At 48.7% G+C, this 16,407-nt stretch overlaps 5 protein-coding genes across 5 annotated transcripts; 3 read left to right on the forward strand and 2 right to left on the reverse strand.

Annotated features, from left to right (window-relative positions):
- Positions 1-354: 354 nt before the first annotated feature.
- On the forward strand, positions 355-1,427 carry N7498_007822 (uncharacterized protein; the record flags this gene model as incomplete). Its single annotated transcript, XM_058454884.1, has 4 exons — positions 355-538; positions 600-808; positions 857-1,087; positions 1,143-1,427. The coding sequence occupies 4 exons, from the start codon at positions 355-357 to the stop codon at positions 1,425-1,427; spliced, it is 909 nt and encodes a 302-aa protein (XP_058307133.1).
- A 1,581-nt stretch (positions 1,428-3,008) lies between these two features.
- Positions 3,009-7,835, reverse strand: N7498_007823 (putative ABC multidrug transporter; the record flags this gene model as incomplete). Its single annotated transcript, XM_058454885.1, is given in 13 exon segments — positions 3,009-3,107; positions 3,165-3,604; positions 3,662-3,836; positions 3,849-4,091; positions 4,150-4,457; positions 4,516-4,609; positions 4,665-4,840; positions 4,888-5,835; positions 5,897-6,947; positions 7,012-7,259; positions 7,310-7,472; positions 7,523-7,567; positions 7,632-7,835. The coding sequence occupies 13 exon segments, from the start codon at positions 7,833-7,835 to the stop codon at positions 3,009-3,011; spliced, it is 4,194 nt and encodes a 1,397-aa protein (XP_058307134.1).
- Positions 7,836-8,640: 805 nt separating this feature from the next.
- Positions 8,641-10,636, reverse strand: N7498_007824 (fungal specific transcription factor domain-containing protein; the record flags this gene model as incomplete). Its single annotated transcript, XM_058454886.1, has 3 exons — positions 8,641-9,032; positions 9,515-9,783; positions 9,867-10,636. 3 exons carry the CDS (start codon positions 10,634-10,636, stop codon positions 8,641-8,643), a joined length of 1,431 nt encoding a protein of 476 aa, XP_058307135.1.
- Positions 10,637-12,204: 1,568 nt separating this feature from the next.
- On the forward strand, positions 12,205-13,019 carry N7498_007825 (putative MFS transporter; the record flags this gene model as incomplete). The annotated part of the gene is made up of 3 exons (XM_058454887.1): positions 12,205-12,468; positions 12,529-12,771; positions 12,849-13,019. The coding sequence occupies 3 exons, from the start codon at positions 12,205-12,207 to the stop codon at positions 13,017-13,019; spliced, it is 678 nt and encodes a 225-aa protein (XP_058307136.1).
- Positions 13,020-13,837: 818 nt separating this feature from the next.
- Positions 13,838-14,490, forward strand: N7498_007826 (uncharacterized protein; the record flags this gene model as incomplete). Its single annotated transcript, XM_058454888.1, has 4 exons — positions 13,838-13,999; positions 14,055-14,116; positions 14,168-14,383; positions 14,448-14,490. The coding sequence occupies 4 exons, from the start codon at positions 13,838-13,840 to the stop codon at positions 14,488-14,490; spliced, it is 483 nt and encodes a 160-aa protein (XP_058307137.1).
- Positions 14,491-16,407: the final 1,917 nt, after the last annotated feature.

The raw sequence follows: 16,407 nt of genomic DNA on the forward strand, positions 1-16,407 counted from the left end.
GTACTGAACGTATAGAAACCACGCAATCTAAAAGAGTGTCGGCTAGAAGACGGGATGGAGTCCAAGAATCGTAATGATCGACCACATGGCTAGCCCTGAGATTCCTGTTGGATGCACAAATGCCCCGGTGCAGGATCGCGTGCACGAACGGAGCCGTGTCCATCCGAGCCATTCCTCCTGCAGGTTCGCTTAGAAGGCGCCCGCGGTGATCTTCATACCCGACCAGACATCTAACAACTTTGGAAAGCCGTGAGACCCGTCGAAGTCGTATAAGATAACTATGATCCGGCCTGTGCGGAGTGAATGAAAATGAGTCGCGTCTTTTGAAAATACACACCTCTAAGATCATTCGTCATGCGCGTCAACACAGCTGCCCTTGTGGCATCCCTTGCTTTCGGGCCTGCCAGCGCGATCAACATTGTTTCATCCAACGACGATGGCTGGGCCGAGGTCAACATCCGTGCCCTCTTCCAGTCACTGATAGCCGGAGGCCACTCGGTCGTCGTCTCGGCTCCTGCTCAAAACGAGAGCGGAACTGGTCGGTTTCGCCGCTCCTTTGCTATCCAGCACCCCACTGATCGGTTGTGCAACTACTGCAGGCTCCTCCCAAAAGACTCCGACTGCCCTCACCGAAGCTTGCGAATTCAATAGCTGTCCACCTGGCAGTCCTGCCGTAGGACATAATGCGTCGGAACCCCGGCTTAACTATGTCAATTCGTACCCAGCCACCTCGATGAAATATGGCATTAACTCGATAGGCCCCCAATTCTTTGATGGCGCTCCTGAACTTGCTGTAGCTGGACCAAATGTGAGTCTGAAGCAAATGGAGTCCGAAGAAACTTGCTGATTACTGAAGGTCGGCAATAACATTGGCTTGGCCGTTCTACTGTCCGGGACTGCTGGGGCGGCCACTTATGCTGCTCACACTGCAGGGATCCCCGCGATCGCCTTTTCAGGAGCAACGGGGTCACAAACTGCCTGGAGTGCATCGTCAACTTTCCCGCAGTACACTCAAGTATATGCTGACCTTTCGCTTAACCTGACCGATTCTCTGGTTGCTTCCGGGAAGCCGTATCTGCCCGACGATGTAGGTAGTGGTTGTCTCGAATCCTTCGTATTTGCTAATACATTTCACTTGCTAGGTCTGGCTCAATGTCAACTTCAACTCTGTTTCCTCTGATTGCGCCAAGGCAGAGGACTTTTCATTCGTTCTTTCACGTATCCATGTTGCGGTGCCTTTCATCACCCCTGATGATGTGACAACTTGCGGTAGCTCGCGTCTCCCGAATGAGATCGAGGTTTCGTTGAAGTCAGGTTGCTACGCTAGCGTGTCGGTGGGAATGGCAGGAACCAAGGATGATGCCAATGCCACAGTACAGGCAGTCGTTCTCAAAAAGTTGACTAACCTGCTCACCTGTCTGCCTTGATTGATGGATATTTGTTCCATGTGCATGGTTCACCTCTCGCCAGATGATCCTGCAAGCTAATCAAATGGACCCAACATACAATCTCCTCCGCGGACTCTGGTCGCTGGGAGATGTATGTACAAATTTATTCTTTCTACTGGTTCACACGTAAATTGTATCCAAGTCCACTCACTTAATGAGTTACAACAAGAAAACCCATGGCAAAACCGGTTCAAGATTGATCCAGAACCCACGCGGATCATAGTTGCAGAGGTGGCCCCCATTCAAGTGGAGCGCCTGTCGCCGCCATTCTGCTTTTGGTCTGAAGATGCGGGTAGCGTCCGAGCCGGAGGTGGGCTATTTCTCTATAGACGCGAACCTGCCTGAGCGGGTAAATACAATTAAGTTATCGGGGGGTGGGGACATATAACAAGGATCGCTAGGCGCACTGGCACCTATGCCGTTGATTTGCACGGTTATTGATTTATAATAAAATATCCTTTTTTCATCTCTTCGCTGGGCTCTTGGCCCTCTCGACCCTGCCCACGACAATCGCTCGACCCAAGATATCACCTCGGGGAACTACCGCCTCAGATATGGCTGTCGATCTTGACCAAATTGCACCTTTCGGAACCACTGGGGATTGCGATTTGGCCTGATCTATACATTTTGAATCGCTGTGTTCCCCTTCCAACCATGGACGAATATGGTAAAACCAAGCAAGAGCTTATCACGGCTACCGAGACTCGGACATTCACCTTTTCAGTTCTTGACATCCAAAAAGTGAGCCATCCACAGGACTAGGTCGCTGTCATGGCTAGGAAGGTGTGCTCGTTTGGCTTTCGGAACCGACGAGCACCACCGCGGACAATATCGTTGGTGTATGCACACCTGCTCACGGCAGATGGGATTGCAGCACTGATGCATACACCCTGGATGGCACTGCCTCGCTGATTAGGTATTATAGTGCCTGGCCAGTGGACTACAAGGTGGCTTGACAACCAATGTTGCGGTACGCTGTCTCTGATTGCCTGTATCGCTCCTATCAGCACAGGATACGTTTGACTCCACTGATTCGAATGTGCCATTGTGCCATTGTGCCATTTATTGATGGCCTGGCGGATGCCATATTCTAGTGAGGGTATTCGAGTCCACTTTGTTCCAAAATCGTGTACTTAGAAACTCAGCAATTCATTTACATTGACTTGCCCCTAGCACGAGTTCAAAACCACTTCACATTGTCAATGCATCCGATTGTCTGATGAGAATGTTACATACTATTGGAGAACTGATGTCGCTACGCTACTTCATTTTTTGATACAAACGAATTCAAGAAAATCTATTATGCCTTGGGAACTTATAAGTGAACGACATTCTGTATGATAAGGAAGAATCAGTAAAAAGAAGGGAAAAATCGCACTACAACGATTGCGGGGCGGAAGGAAGTTGACGCAAGAGAGGGTTGTGAAGAATGCCTATAGATATCACCACGCGAAAATGACCCAGTATTTGAAACTGCCGGCGCGCCCATACCCTTAGGACTCTTGGGTTGGTTCACGTTCTAGAGCCGCACGGGGCGGCCAACCTTGGAATGAGCCTCTTTTACTCAGACCGAGCGCTTTTGGTCTTCTTGCTGCGGAGTTTCATCATCAGAAAGACCAAAGCATATGACGAGATACAAAACAGTGCGGTGATGGCAGTCTAGATGCAAGTATTAGTAATTTAAATCGAACCTTTCCAACAATGGACAAAACTGACGTCTCTCCACGAATAATATTTTTCGCGCAAGTTGAAGGACTTGGCGTAGTCGGCACCCTGGGAGTACTGGCAGAATGAGCAAGTTCCTGTGGCATTTGCGTCTAGCAGGTAGCCCGTCTGGGATTCAAGGAAATCTGCCATGTATCCTCCGCAGGTCTGTCCAGCAGGGGCAACGAATTGAACATATTCAGACGGCTCGCATTGAACTTTGACGTCCCAAAGTACTTCTCCAAGAAGACCGCCGACAAGGTATGTGAATGGATCGAGGTAATAGATCCAGTACCGCCAGAATGGTTGCATTTGACTGTATGGAACAACCACACCACAAAAACTGATCAGGCCAGCTCCGATCAAAACAGGATTCATCACAGCAGCAAAGTATTCGTTCGGAGCATATGCTGCAATGGCCTGACCGATGGAAGTGTACAAGAACTCGTAAACTGCATCACAAATCAGTATTTAGCTATCATGACACAAAACATCATTAGAAGGCTTACAGATCATCTGCAAATAGAAATGACCGGAAATGCCGGGGAGAGTTTGAAAGCCTGCTGTGAAGTAGAAACACAAGAAGTAGAGCGTGGCGCAGATGATCAAATATGGAATTTCGGTGACGGTCTGAGCTCCAATGAAAGCAATCCAATGGTAGGTTTTGGACTTGGAAACCGGAAACTTTAGTCACACGAATGGTAGACCAAAATCTTGGGATGTAAACGAACCCTTTTTTTCACGAGTCTCAAAAATATCTCGGTTCTGCAAGAAAAAAGGCTGCATCTGGTTGATACAACCCGGGGCAACAAAGATGAAATTGAAGATGGCAAAGAGTCGCAATTGCAGAGAGAAAGTTCCGTGTCCAATCTTCCAGAATGTAAATCCACTGAACAATGCTGCAAAAATGTGAAGAATTATTTTGTTCCACATGTAATCCTTTGAAGAAGTTAGTTCAGTGTGGTCATTTCGAGGGGGATTTCTTCTTCCATCTTACCGGTGATCTCCAGATTTGGACAGTGAGGCGTTTAGCGACCATCTTGAATTGATACCAGTGAGAAGTTGCGTAATCCGCGGTATCCTCCACATAGTTGGGATCAGCTCTTCCGGATTCATTGAGAGCTTCCAGTTCCTGAAGAGCAACTTTGCGCTCATCCGAGTTCTTCCAAACGTCAACCCAGTCGATCTTTTGAGTTGTGGCCCCTTGAACAACCTCAATGATATGTTCCGCTGGATTAGCATCGGGCGGGCATGGGGCGCCATTTCGTTCGAAGTATTCCAAAATTTTGCTAGAATCTTTACCGGCTGTGGTCTCCTCTGTTAGCAGCCAAGCGAACGAAAAAACGGCTGCAGTATAACTCACTTTCTCCAAAGTACGTCATTTTGCCACCCTTTGCCAGCAAAAGAAGTCCATCAAAAGCATCGAACAGAACTGCAGAAGGTTGATGAATGGTGCACTTTGCTTCGTCAATATTGTGCGTTGCTCCGACAATCGTTCTTGTTCTTGCTCACCAAAACGGCCTGTCCGCCATCCACAAGCTTCCTCAAAAACCTCACGATATTGAATGCGCTTTGTCCATCAAGGCCTGAAGTGGGCTCGTCCAAGAAAAGCAGAGCAGGCTTTGCCACAAGCTCAACGCCCAGGGTCACACGCTTCCGCTGCTCGATACTGAGGCCCGCACCAGGTACTTGGAATGGTCAGCAAGGGTCTCCAATTTTAGTTTGAGAGACTCACCTCCAATGAGGGCGTCGCTGATGTCGCCAAGCTCCAGAAGATTGATGACGTGATCGACATAATTAACCTTTTCGTCATGTGAAACATGTGAGGGTTGTCGGAGAAGCGCAGAAAAAATGAGTGCTTCCCTGACGGTTGCGGTTTTCTCGTGTACATCCAGCTGCTCACAATACCCGGTCGCACGCTGAAAGCTTACGCCCTGTGGACGTCCATCGATGAGGATTGATCCAGTAATCTCACCGGAGTCCTTTCGTTGAGCAAAAACATCCAGTAACCTGTCGAGGTCCTTGTTAGCACTGATCGAAGAATTTAGAAACCCGAATGCTCCCCACGTTGTCTTGCCAGCTCCAGAAGCTCCCATCAGGGCACCCAGACGCCCTGGCTTGACAAAGCCAAACACTTTGTCCAGAAGCTGCTTTTTTTCTCCGTTAAATGGTACGTAGTAGTCGAGCTCGTTCCAAGTAAACGTTGAGTGCTTCACCGAGCCCGAAACCGAACCCAGATCCGCAGGGCTTCGGCTGATGACCTTGTCCTCGTCGGTTTGTCGGTTTGGTTTACTGCCACGCTTATAAAGAAGAACAGAAGAACCGACCTGGCTGTTGCGTAATTCGAAACCCAGCGAGGCCAGGAAGATAAAGAACACCCAGAAGCCAACGATGATTCCGAAACTGCGCCAGATATGATCGAAAGAGTAATTGTACTGTTCTCGGATATAAGCCGCTCCATCAATTATGCCTTCTTGGTTGCTCCCAAGAACAGAGCATCCTCGGTATGGAGATGCAGAGCTTGGGTACCCTTGACCGTAGGGAATATAATCAGGCTCGATGCATCGGAATTCTCGTCCAACAAATTCGTTCGCCATAAGGGCCTCAAATGCGTAAGCTCCGGGATTCAGGTAGAAAATCCAGCGGAACCAGACATGCATCTTATGGAAGGGTATCAGATAACCTGTCAAACATGTGGTGAGTAGGTCTCGTGGGTAGGTAGAAAAATGGCTCAATAATCTAACCTCCGTAGACGAAAAACACGGTAGAAAGCAGGCCGGAAATCTTGGAAGCATTTCCAAACTGCTTGCAGACGGCGCCGACAGCGCGGAAAAGCTGAATGAAGCAAAGTGTCTGGGCAATGATGATGATCCAAAATGTGAAAAAGCGACCAGCATCCATCTGCAAAGCGGCCATGAAGTACAGTACTAACGAAAAGCAAGTAACTTGAATAACAACCACTGGAATGTCTGTCATGGCATTGGCAATGCAGAATGCCGTTGGTCGATAAAACCCAAATCGCTTTTGACGAGACAAAATTGGACGTCCCATGAATGACGCGGTGGTTTCGGACATTGACTCGAGAAGAAAGTAGAGAACAGGGAAGAATAGCACTCCCGGGCGCATAAAGATGGAAGAGCTGTCGTCAGGGAGGTTGTAGAAGAGAGATCCACAGACTAGAGCCTGGATAATAGCTGAAAATACCTTGACAATCAGGGAGAACTTATCACCCCACATGATTTGGAACTGCCGAACAGTGCAGGAAGCAACTTGGCGCCAGATTCCAGCCGTGTAAACACTTTGCGTCCGAGGAAGATGTTGCTTTCGCTTTTCGGTTGAAACGGCGACCTCAAGATCTTCCGTTTCGTGGGATAACTTCTCCGGGGTCTCCATAGCGGCCATCTGGTTGGTGTATATGGAGCTACTATGATAGAGCGCTTCGAATTCTTCAGGGATGTGGGGTACCTTTTCTTCCCATCCTGGGCGAACGACTCTCTCGGTGAGTACGGTGACTGAGGTGAGAAAGTCCGCAATGTTGGCACCTTTTGGACAGATGAAACCCAACGATTCAAAATATTCTTTAGCCATGCTGCGCGGGCCGTAGAATGTGACCTTGCCCTCTGCAAGAACAAGAACCTTGTCAAATACGTCATAGATGCCATTGCCTGCTTGGTAGGTAGTTGTGATAATGGTCTTGTCGTTTTGGTCCGCCTCGCGTCGAAGCATGCGAGCAAACTCCACGGCAGCTTTCGAATCCAACCCCCGGGTCGGGTTATCCCACATCTGAACAGGGCTCTATATTTGACATGTTATCAGCGCCAGGTTCGCCGATCGAGGAGAGACGGAATTGAGGCCTTACTTGTCCAGCCAGGACCTCTGCCAATGAGACGCGCTTCCGTTCACCTCCAGATACTCCGCGAATGAATTCATTACCAACTAGAGTCTTCTTCGTGTGTCCGATTCCCAACGAATGAAGGATTTCATTTCGCTTCTCCAGCACGAAGTTGCTTCGGTCCGTCAGCTCCTCTGGTCGCTCATTGGGAATTTTGTTTCGGAGCGCAAACTTCATGGTTCGGTTGACGGTAAGAGTAGGAAAATGGAGGTCATCTGGCACGAGTCAATGAGGAAGACCTAATCTTTAGCCCTGCAAAGCTCACCTTCGTTGTTAAACATGATTTGTTGACGGAACCTTTTTGCAGCGTTGTGACCCATGCTTCCATATCGAGTATCACCGCTGATTTCATCAAAGGTGTCTCGATCATTTGAAAGAACACGAAGAAGCGAGGTGCAGCCCGAGCCAGGACGACCGAGGACCAGAAGCTTCATGAATTAGCCGTTAAGAGATCAGAAAAATGGCCAACGCTGCTTACCATTTCTCCCGGTTTCACTTGACCAGAGACGTCTTTCAGAATGGTCTAAGATTAAAAGAAAAATTAGCATTTGCATAATATTGTTGGTTATAATTTGTTCATTTCATACCCTCTTTGGCTTCTTTGTTCGGTTCAAGAGGCTGCCGAGCTGACGAGGGTCGATTTCCGACCACAATGTGCTTCCAAGTGCGGCATCGGGTGCCGTAACTCGAACGTTGAGATCTCGAAATGTCACTGTCAGACGCTTTCGAATATTTCCAAAGCCATTTTCCACATCGACCGGAGTAGCAGTGCCGGATGATGGACTTTCCATCGCGATCTCGATGTTCCTGTTGTGTTACCGTATCGGGCGAAAGTAGTAAAACGCTTTCTTGGCTCCATTTCATAATACGCCCGAGCGAATGGTATCACAGAGAGTGTTCGGGTAAATGAAACATAATACGGCACTATCTTTCTCGTCTCATCTCTCGTTATCGTTGACCAATCGTAAACCAGACCCACTGTCCCGGCTGCCAGGACGGCGGTAGAATTTTTGCAAAATGGCCGGATATAGAACAAAGGGTAGTTCCACGCGGGGTCAATTTTCAAAGCGATACGTCCTATTTTTGCTAAGCGTTTTGCTGTAGCCAGCAGATGCTTCCAGAAGTCTACCTACGTCACAGTCTTGGCATGTGAGATTTGTTTTCAAAACAGAATATGGGTCTTCTCTCTCCTGAATTCCCTTCGTGTTTCTCGAATTCCATCGTAGGTTGCCATGTCTGTTCCCTATACATGCATAGGTCACCAGCCAGACAAAAGATAATTGTGTCTCCTTTCCATCATGTAAATTAGTAAACATCCCTGCTCAAGCTTTTATCTTCTAGTTCTCTGGGTTTTGTTCACTTTTTCGATCGCCGAGACAAAATTGCTTTTTGAAAGGAAGGCTTTAGTCATGTGATAAGTAGGTTCCACGAAATTCACATTGGATTCGGTAGAGGAAGTGAGAAATGATGTCTCTATTCCCTTAAAGCTTTATACAGACAAAGCGGTCACAGAAAAGCATTTACTGATCCACATAGAACCATTACCAGACGAAGAATACGTGAAGCAGACTAACTCAAACAGCTGGGCGCAATGATTCAGGAGAACGAGGCATCGGCCGACTGATACACGGAGAAAAAGGCCTCTAGATCCATCGTAGAAAAGTCAAAGTTCCATCCCATGTCGGATTGAGTGAAATCAAGAAGATCCTCACTCGACCCACCGGATCTACCGGTCTCTGGACCTTCAAATTGCGGCAGAGTCCATTGGGATGGCGGCAAATTAGAGGTTGAACCGAATAAGGTGTTTGAAGAAAAGCGATTCTCTTTGAGGATTCCTGGTTGGCGACCCGCAACGCCAGATGCATGAGATACTGCCGTTCCCCCATCCGTTTCAGTGGAATATTTGTTATCAGGTTTGGGATCTGGTATCCATTCGTAAGTCGGGCTGATGTTCCGTAGGACCGTTTGGATAGCGGAGATGGTGCTCGCTATTGGATCTCCAGTTCGCATAGACGAAAAATTCTGCAGCGAGGCATATACCCAAGGAAGATGACTTGCTGCGGCACTGGGTTCGTGAAGGAAATCATATATCAAGGTGAAGGCTGAACTAGCGATAAAGTAACCATGATACCGCAGTTGCTAATACAAGTTAAACCGTGACCAAATGTTTGTCAATTGGATGAGATGTCATTACCTTGGCATAATCATTGGTACGGGATGCGCCACAAATATGGTGTATTGTCTGTCGGGCTGCCGTAAGCGCATGCTTGCAGGCTTCATTGAGCCAAGATGGCATTTCAGTCGGGCGATTAGATGTGCCACTACCAGGCTGGTGAAATGATGCCTTCATATCGCGATTCCAATGACCACGAAAAATTAAAAAAGGACGAAAGGTCAACAGGAGCGTGTGATAATACACTTCATACTTTTAGTATCGTGGGTTCAAAATGAAATTGATAGTTTCACTTACAAGTGGTGAAAATGATTTGTTTTACACCAATACTTTCGTTTTGGACGTCAGCATCAAGGCCGAAGCCCAAGGCATGCTGCATCTGGGATTGAAACCCACGAAGTTCATCCGAGATGGAGCGTGCAACCCGCCACATATGAAGCAAAGACTCATGGTGCTCACCGTAGATCTCATTGGTAGACCGAGATATGGCTTTGCAGAGCTGAACCAGGAGTCGGAGGAAAGAGTCATTTGGGTGTTCAATGGCGACATCTTTCAAGCACAATGAGCTAGGATGGCCAGAGTGAAAACAAAACCATCTCGAAAACCAGATGAGTGGGAGGCTCTTGAGAACGAAGAGGTCGGTACTTACGTTTCACAGATATAAAGACTCCAGAACGTCATTCTACGCTCTTCAATATTTTCAGGCGTTTGTGCATCGTCGCGGGGAACGTCTTTGTGTAAGCCTGCTGATATAGCCTTTCGACAAGCCGATCCAAGATGCAAGAAAGCCGGATTTGGCCGACCTTGTTCGTTCTGGAAAATTGTGTGTTGGTTGGTCAGTACGACGGCTGGAGGCGGGGTAAGCCTAGAGGGCCGACTTATCATGAGGAGCGATATTTGGACGGTTTGAAGGTTGACAACATCATCGAAGGATGTGAGTGAGGCCTTGACGCGGTCTAGCAGCACATCACCCCAAGCAAAGTACTCGGTGCCGAGCGAACCCGTTGCCAAGGCAAGCAGTAAGAGAGCCTGAGTTAATGTATCTGGATGGATTGCGGGTGACGGGCTATAGAGCTCCTCTAGGCGTTGCTCCCACCATAACTTGGGTCGATGTGGCAGCATATGATAGAGAGCCATTAAGAATCGCGAAAGGAATAGTTTGGCCAGTTCATATGGCAAGAACATCACCGAGGCATCTCCCCATGAGGATGTCTTAACGCCTTCTTGGGTGTCCGGGGTTCCAAAAAAGATGCGGCGAAAACTGAAGAGATCCAAGCCAGCTCCAGCTTCATCAACTCCGCCCGAGGGTTCAGTCTGAGCGGTAGGATGGGAGACGAGATCCCGGTAAACGTGTTGCATAAGAGAGAAATGCGATGTGGGTCCATAGTAAAGCTGTATTTGACATGAGGGCGATGCCATATGTGTTGCTGTCACACTATTGGGGAAGTTACGCAAGACAGATGAGCTCTGCCGATCAGAAGGCTGTGTCAAGCCGGGAGCAACCTGATGGAGTTGGCTCTCATGACGAGACTCTTGATACTCACGTTTCTTCCTGCGATGTCGAGTAACATCTCTATACACGCATTGTGTACTCCGTTTATCACAGGTTTGGCAACTTCGAGGATCATTAGTGACGCTCCCCGGGCATCGGATTGAGTGATCTCACGGGTTTAGGCCATTGCAGCGGATCTTGCGCTTTCGGCACTCTTGGCACGCCTTGGGGATACGCCAACTCGCTTTGGGAGAACTTGATGATCCATCCATATCCGAACACTTCCACTGTGTAGGGTACGCTCGGCACTGATCGTGCTCCTGGTTTCTTTCTGTACTGCGATCTTTGATCCGGCATGTCCGTCTATATCCGGCAGGGTATATCCGAAGGTCACGTGGTTCTATGTTCGTGTTTATCCACAGACGTTGCCCAACGGCGCGGACTCGGACGAGATCTCTGCTTTCATATTATTTCTTGCGGATTTACGAATTCAAGGACCAGGGTCTTCGAGACTCTGACTGTTATTGATTTCTGCCCCCCTCTGGTGGCCAGAATACACGTCAGTGTTTCTCGGTAATGATCTGTCTCCAGAGAATCTCCTTGCCCACCATGCGTGGGGCAATACGCTGACCTGTGTACCCGTGTCTCGTTTGCCTAGCAATAGAATCTGACCCCTCGATTCCGACGGTTTCCGATAGTCTCTCAACGAGCCTCAGATCCCCCGAACAACCCCAAGGCGCGGGGTTGGCGGCCATGCTTTGATGAAAGTGACTCAATGAAAACATGTGGATTGGGTGGTTGGAACTGGCAAGTCTTTGCCTACACCGGGTCGGCTGGAGCTGTCGGCACTTGTTGTCTGCAAGCTTCGTGATCGCGGATCCATCGGTATCCCTTTAGCGATGTATACCTGAGGGTTTGCACATCGCCCAGACCCTGGAGTAAAAGAAAGAGCTATTGCCGCGGCTTCCGGAGGAATACGAATGCGTGCATCACTTCGTTGCTAGCAGGTCTCCTTCCGTTTCGGGTATGGACTTTACAGCAAACCTGATAGATTGCTTTGTCATAACAGGTTCAAAGGCGACGTACAATAGAGACCCTTGCCTATTGGCGCGGGCATAAATGGAAATGTCTCGGTAATCTCACATAATGTCGGTTTCTGATCACCGATACCAGGAATGTGTCTCTGTCTCCGGTGACAGCCGAGCTAAGCGATTCCCCATTTCACTTCCGAAGAGACGAGACTCCCGCCTTTATTGGCGACGGCAAGTTGACCCTTGGAACAAATGCACCTGGAGACGAATCTCGGCTCCATGTGCATTGTGGCTTTCTCCGCGACTGCACAGGGGGTTCCGAGCAAATCCTGACTGTTGAGTGATAACCCTTGACTATACAGACGGCTGACCTCTTTCGACTAACGCAGCCTTGGAATGTCCCGAATTGTTCTTCTTCTCACAAGCTTTTCTGTCGCCACTTCTCCTTTATCGGTAGATCCCTCATGCCTGCCCTCTCAGTGGGCACCGAGTCCATCACGGATGAGAAAGGTGACACGCAGCACAAGGGAGCTTTGACGACGGATGTTGCTCATGATGCTGCCGAGCGTGGTAATCTGGCGACAGATCAGCACGGACATGCCCTAGTGGAGTTTGACCTCGCCGTCGAATCTCGGCTTCGATTGAAGATCGATGATTTCGGAGGTCTTGGCACCTGGCGAATGCTTTCCGCGATTGAAGGAATCATCACTGTCGGACACGCCCTGATTGTATTCTTAACATAGACAGATTGCCTCGAGACAGCACGCTGGTTCTAATTAGAAGAAAAGGATCTGGCTACTACTCGAGTAAAATCCGAACGAATTGGCACTACCGAAGTTCTTAACAAGCTAGATCTTCCTAAGACACCGCGTGGCATCTTCATTCACGTGACACTCACCACTGCGTTTGTCTTTTTGCTCAGTAACATTACTGTTCAGGGTCTCGGATTTTCTAGCGCCACTATCGTTAAAACGATTTATCCGAATTCCAGCGTTGTGTTCTTGCAACCTCACACAGTCCCACTAAACGCCGTCAGTGCTTTCGTCACTGCTTTGTTCCCGTACCTAAGCTGGCTGTTTGATCACCGATTAATTTGCTTCATCATCAGCCGCCGCTGATGCTTACGGATCATATCATGTCCTTGACTATCAAGAACAACATGGGTTGCTATGAAGCTACCTTCGTTATCCCGAGTAGCACATTTCCCTTCGGTGCTCTTTGCAACGCCAATACCTCCGCGCAATGGAAACCGCAACTCTGGTCGTTGGCTGGAATCTGAGTTAAATATGGCGTGGGACAACTGGAGGCGTAGTCGCATCTGCATCAACTCACTGTCAGGTCTGTCGCAGAAACAAACTCAAGACTTGGATTGGTGAAACCCAGGTTTTTGGCGGAGACCTTGAAGGTAACTTAGTATCGCTCGAATAACATCTTGGGACGACTTGGGGCCTCACTATTGGTGATTAGAATCTATTCTTCGTGAATACAATGTCCACGTGGTCGTTATCCCGTGGTCCACGGTTTCATAAACTTCGGGATTTAATCGAAAGTAGTTTTCGTTCTTGAATGACATCTTTTCTCATTATTTCCCCCCATTTACTGCCCTCAATATCGAAAACATGTAGGGGTCCGCCCCGAACAGGATCCCTCGGAGTATTGTGCCTAAAGTCCGAGAGGTGGGTCTTACCAGGCTGGTCCCGGGGACTAGCCGCAAGAGAGAAGCGGGACGTTGATTTTATAATTGCATCTGACCCCGACAGATCTCACATCTGTCCCGTTAACTTTCACCAATATGACGTGCGAAGCGTGCCGTACTATCACCCCCGTGATCATGGAGGGATACACTCCCAAAGGCCAGTATGAGACCATTGCTGGCCTTAATACCTGTGAGTCTGCTTCCGATTCTTTGGATTCGCAAAATTTGATAATTCTCAAAATAAGATGTCACCGGCAATGTGAACGTGGGTATCGGGCTTGTGGACGTTTATGATATCTTTGGAATGTCCGACCAAACAGTCCAGGGTGCCGATCTTCTGGCAGCCCGACTGAACGTCGTTGTTTTGGTGCCTGACTTCTTCGAAGGGGACGCCCTGTCCCATGACTGCATACCGCCCGAAGAAAACAATCGGGGACTTTTTGGCCAATAAGGCCAATATATCTCGTAACCAAGGCGTCTTGGTCGACGCTGTCTCGCAATACCGGACTCGGTTCCCCTCGGTTGGAAAGTGGGGTGCTATCGGTCTGTGCTGGGGGGGAAAGGTGAATTATACAAGCCGGTCCCCCTGGAAGTATTGCTGACATGTTCCTACCGTAGGTGACGGCTCTGGCATCAGGTGACGAGACCCCTTTTACTGCATCAGGCCAAGTTCATCCTGGGTAAGAGATCATTTAATTTTTGCCAATTCATGCCATGCTGACTCCTCCTAGTCTCATAGACCCAGCTGATGCAGGTGCCCTGACCATCCCCCACATCGTCCTTGCCTCGAAAGACGAGCCAGTCGATGCGGTCGCCGCGTACGCCGACATTATTGCCAAGAACGGGAAGGGCGGCCATGTCGAAACCTACTCAACTATGTGGCATGGATGGATGGGTGCGCGAGCCGATCTTGCTGCGGAAGCAGGCCGAGCTGAGTATATTCGCGGGTGAGTATTCCTGGAAGCTTTGACTCGAGTGGAAGCTGTGTAGGACTAAACGAATTTCCACTAGATACGCGCAGCTGGCCGATTTCTTTGAGAAACACCTGGTGTAGATTGCATCGAAATGGTGAATTTCCAGACTCAGTTACTATCCCGAAGTCAATTTCGTCATTCTGGTAGATTTCTCTCCGAGATCTAGATCGATGGCCGTGAAAGGCCCCTAGTCCCGGGGGGGGAGGGGGAGGGTGCGGGTCCCCAATTCACCCGTTTACCAAAAGTCAGATAGGGGAACTGTAGACTTGTGTTGCCTTTAGATATTGCGATGGCCCGAAGGTGAGTGACAACTAATCGCGCCAGTCGATAAGCATGTTCAGACCCCCATTCCCTTGGTCCCTTCGTCCGAATACGCTTAGACGGTGGCAGACAAGGGGTGATTCACGTGATGGGTATGTTAAAAGAGGCCGAGCGCTGGGACCGCGTAAGCACTGTTTAATGAAAGATGTGGTCCCATCCCGGTATTGGGCCGTGGCCAGTGTCAAAACAAAAAAAGCATCTGAGCTCTTGAGTTGCCCATGGTGGCTCTAAATAAATATATTGCATCGACAGTCGATGTGGTGCTTCCTTAGCCGAATCTTTACCGGGCTCTCAAAGCACTCGCGCGGTTATTTGTTACGGGCGTAAATAGCCATTAGGGAGCCTCAGCGAGAAATGTTCACAGATTTGATCGGGTCGCGGCAACCAGGATCCAGAGAAACCAATAGCAAAATAACCATCGAGACAATTGAAAATGGCAATGCGAAAGAAGCAGGGGATCCAGTGCCCATCACACGGTATGGTGTTCTGCCGCTCTGGCGAAAAGGCGTTTGTGATTGTTGCCGGCAGTGCCGTTGTTGCGGATCTTGCAACAAGCTGAACGCCTGAAATATACATCCAATATGGTGGCATTGGAATGCACTAGATCCTGTCCTCGGCCCCGTCGTTGGCGGGCTTTTGGATCTTTTCTTTTTCTCTTTTTATTTTTTGGTCCGTGAGAGATTTCTTGGTTTCCGATGTTTCTTTCGGGGCCCTGTTCGTATTGTTCGTGGTCCTTCCTGAGACCGGCCGAGCAGATAGGAAATTCCATTATTGAACGAGGTCGACTGATGATTACCCTGTCCATATTTATTTTGGAGTTGTCTTCATTCCCACATACGGTTGGCTTATGCAGTTTCGAACTGCATAAGCAAATTTCTTGTGATGTTTTTTTTTTTCAACGGGTCATTCGACTGCGGCCCCGCGGGTTTATCCAACACGCTCAACACCCTTGACGTAGACTACCGTAGTGCTGCGCCAGCTGTTGCAACAAATAAGCTTTGCGAATGATTTAATGGGCACTGCTACCGCAGCATTTGTGGCACCCCTTCTCGATGCAATTGGCCTTGGGCGGACGGCAGCATTGATTACCGGCCTCTGGGTCGTCTTTAGCTCACTCCTGTGGATGGTCCTTCTTAGAGGTCATATGTGGCGCGAATGGGGTTTGAAAAGGCACAAAAAAGGTCTGAAAAGAAAAAAAAAACAAACCAGCATTGAGTGGCCTAATGGACAATACGCATTAGATACAAGTGGCATTCAGCATGCCTTATGGCCTGCTAATAACTTCCATGAATAGGGGTCTGTAGGTCTGGTGTCATATTTGAAACAAGTATTACATATATAAATACATTAATATTACAAGGAGATGAAACCCTGGTTCGTTTCCTTATTTCGAATAAACATCAGAAGTCGTATTCATCTTTTTATAACACCCCACAGGTATCCATTTTTTGTAGCTCAATTGATGTTGGCTCCTCGAAGTAGAGGCACCGAATCGGGCACTCTGCTTACCCCCTAACCCGGGCCTGTACAGTGCACAGACTTGCCGCCAGACTGCTGCCTGGCGTGGGCTCCTAAATAAACTTTCCTCGTCGCGAATATCTCGTCTCGTCAGGTTGTGATTTCCATATTACAGACTAAGTATTGGGGCTTACTGTTGACGTGACATCTCTCTTTGG

The sequence above is a fragment of the Penicillium cinerascens genome (assembly GCF_028974065.1).
Source record: "Penicillium cinerascens strain IBT 15544 chromosome Unknown contig_9_segment0_segment0, whole genome shotgun sequence".
In the NCBI taxonomy this organism is placed as follows: Eukaryota; Fungi; Ascomycota; class Eurotiomycetes; order Eurotiales; family Aspergillaceae; genus Penicillium; species Penicillium cinerascens.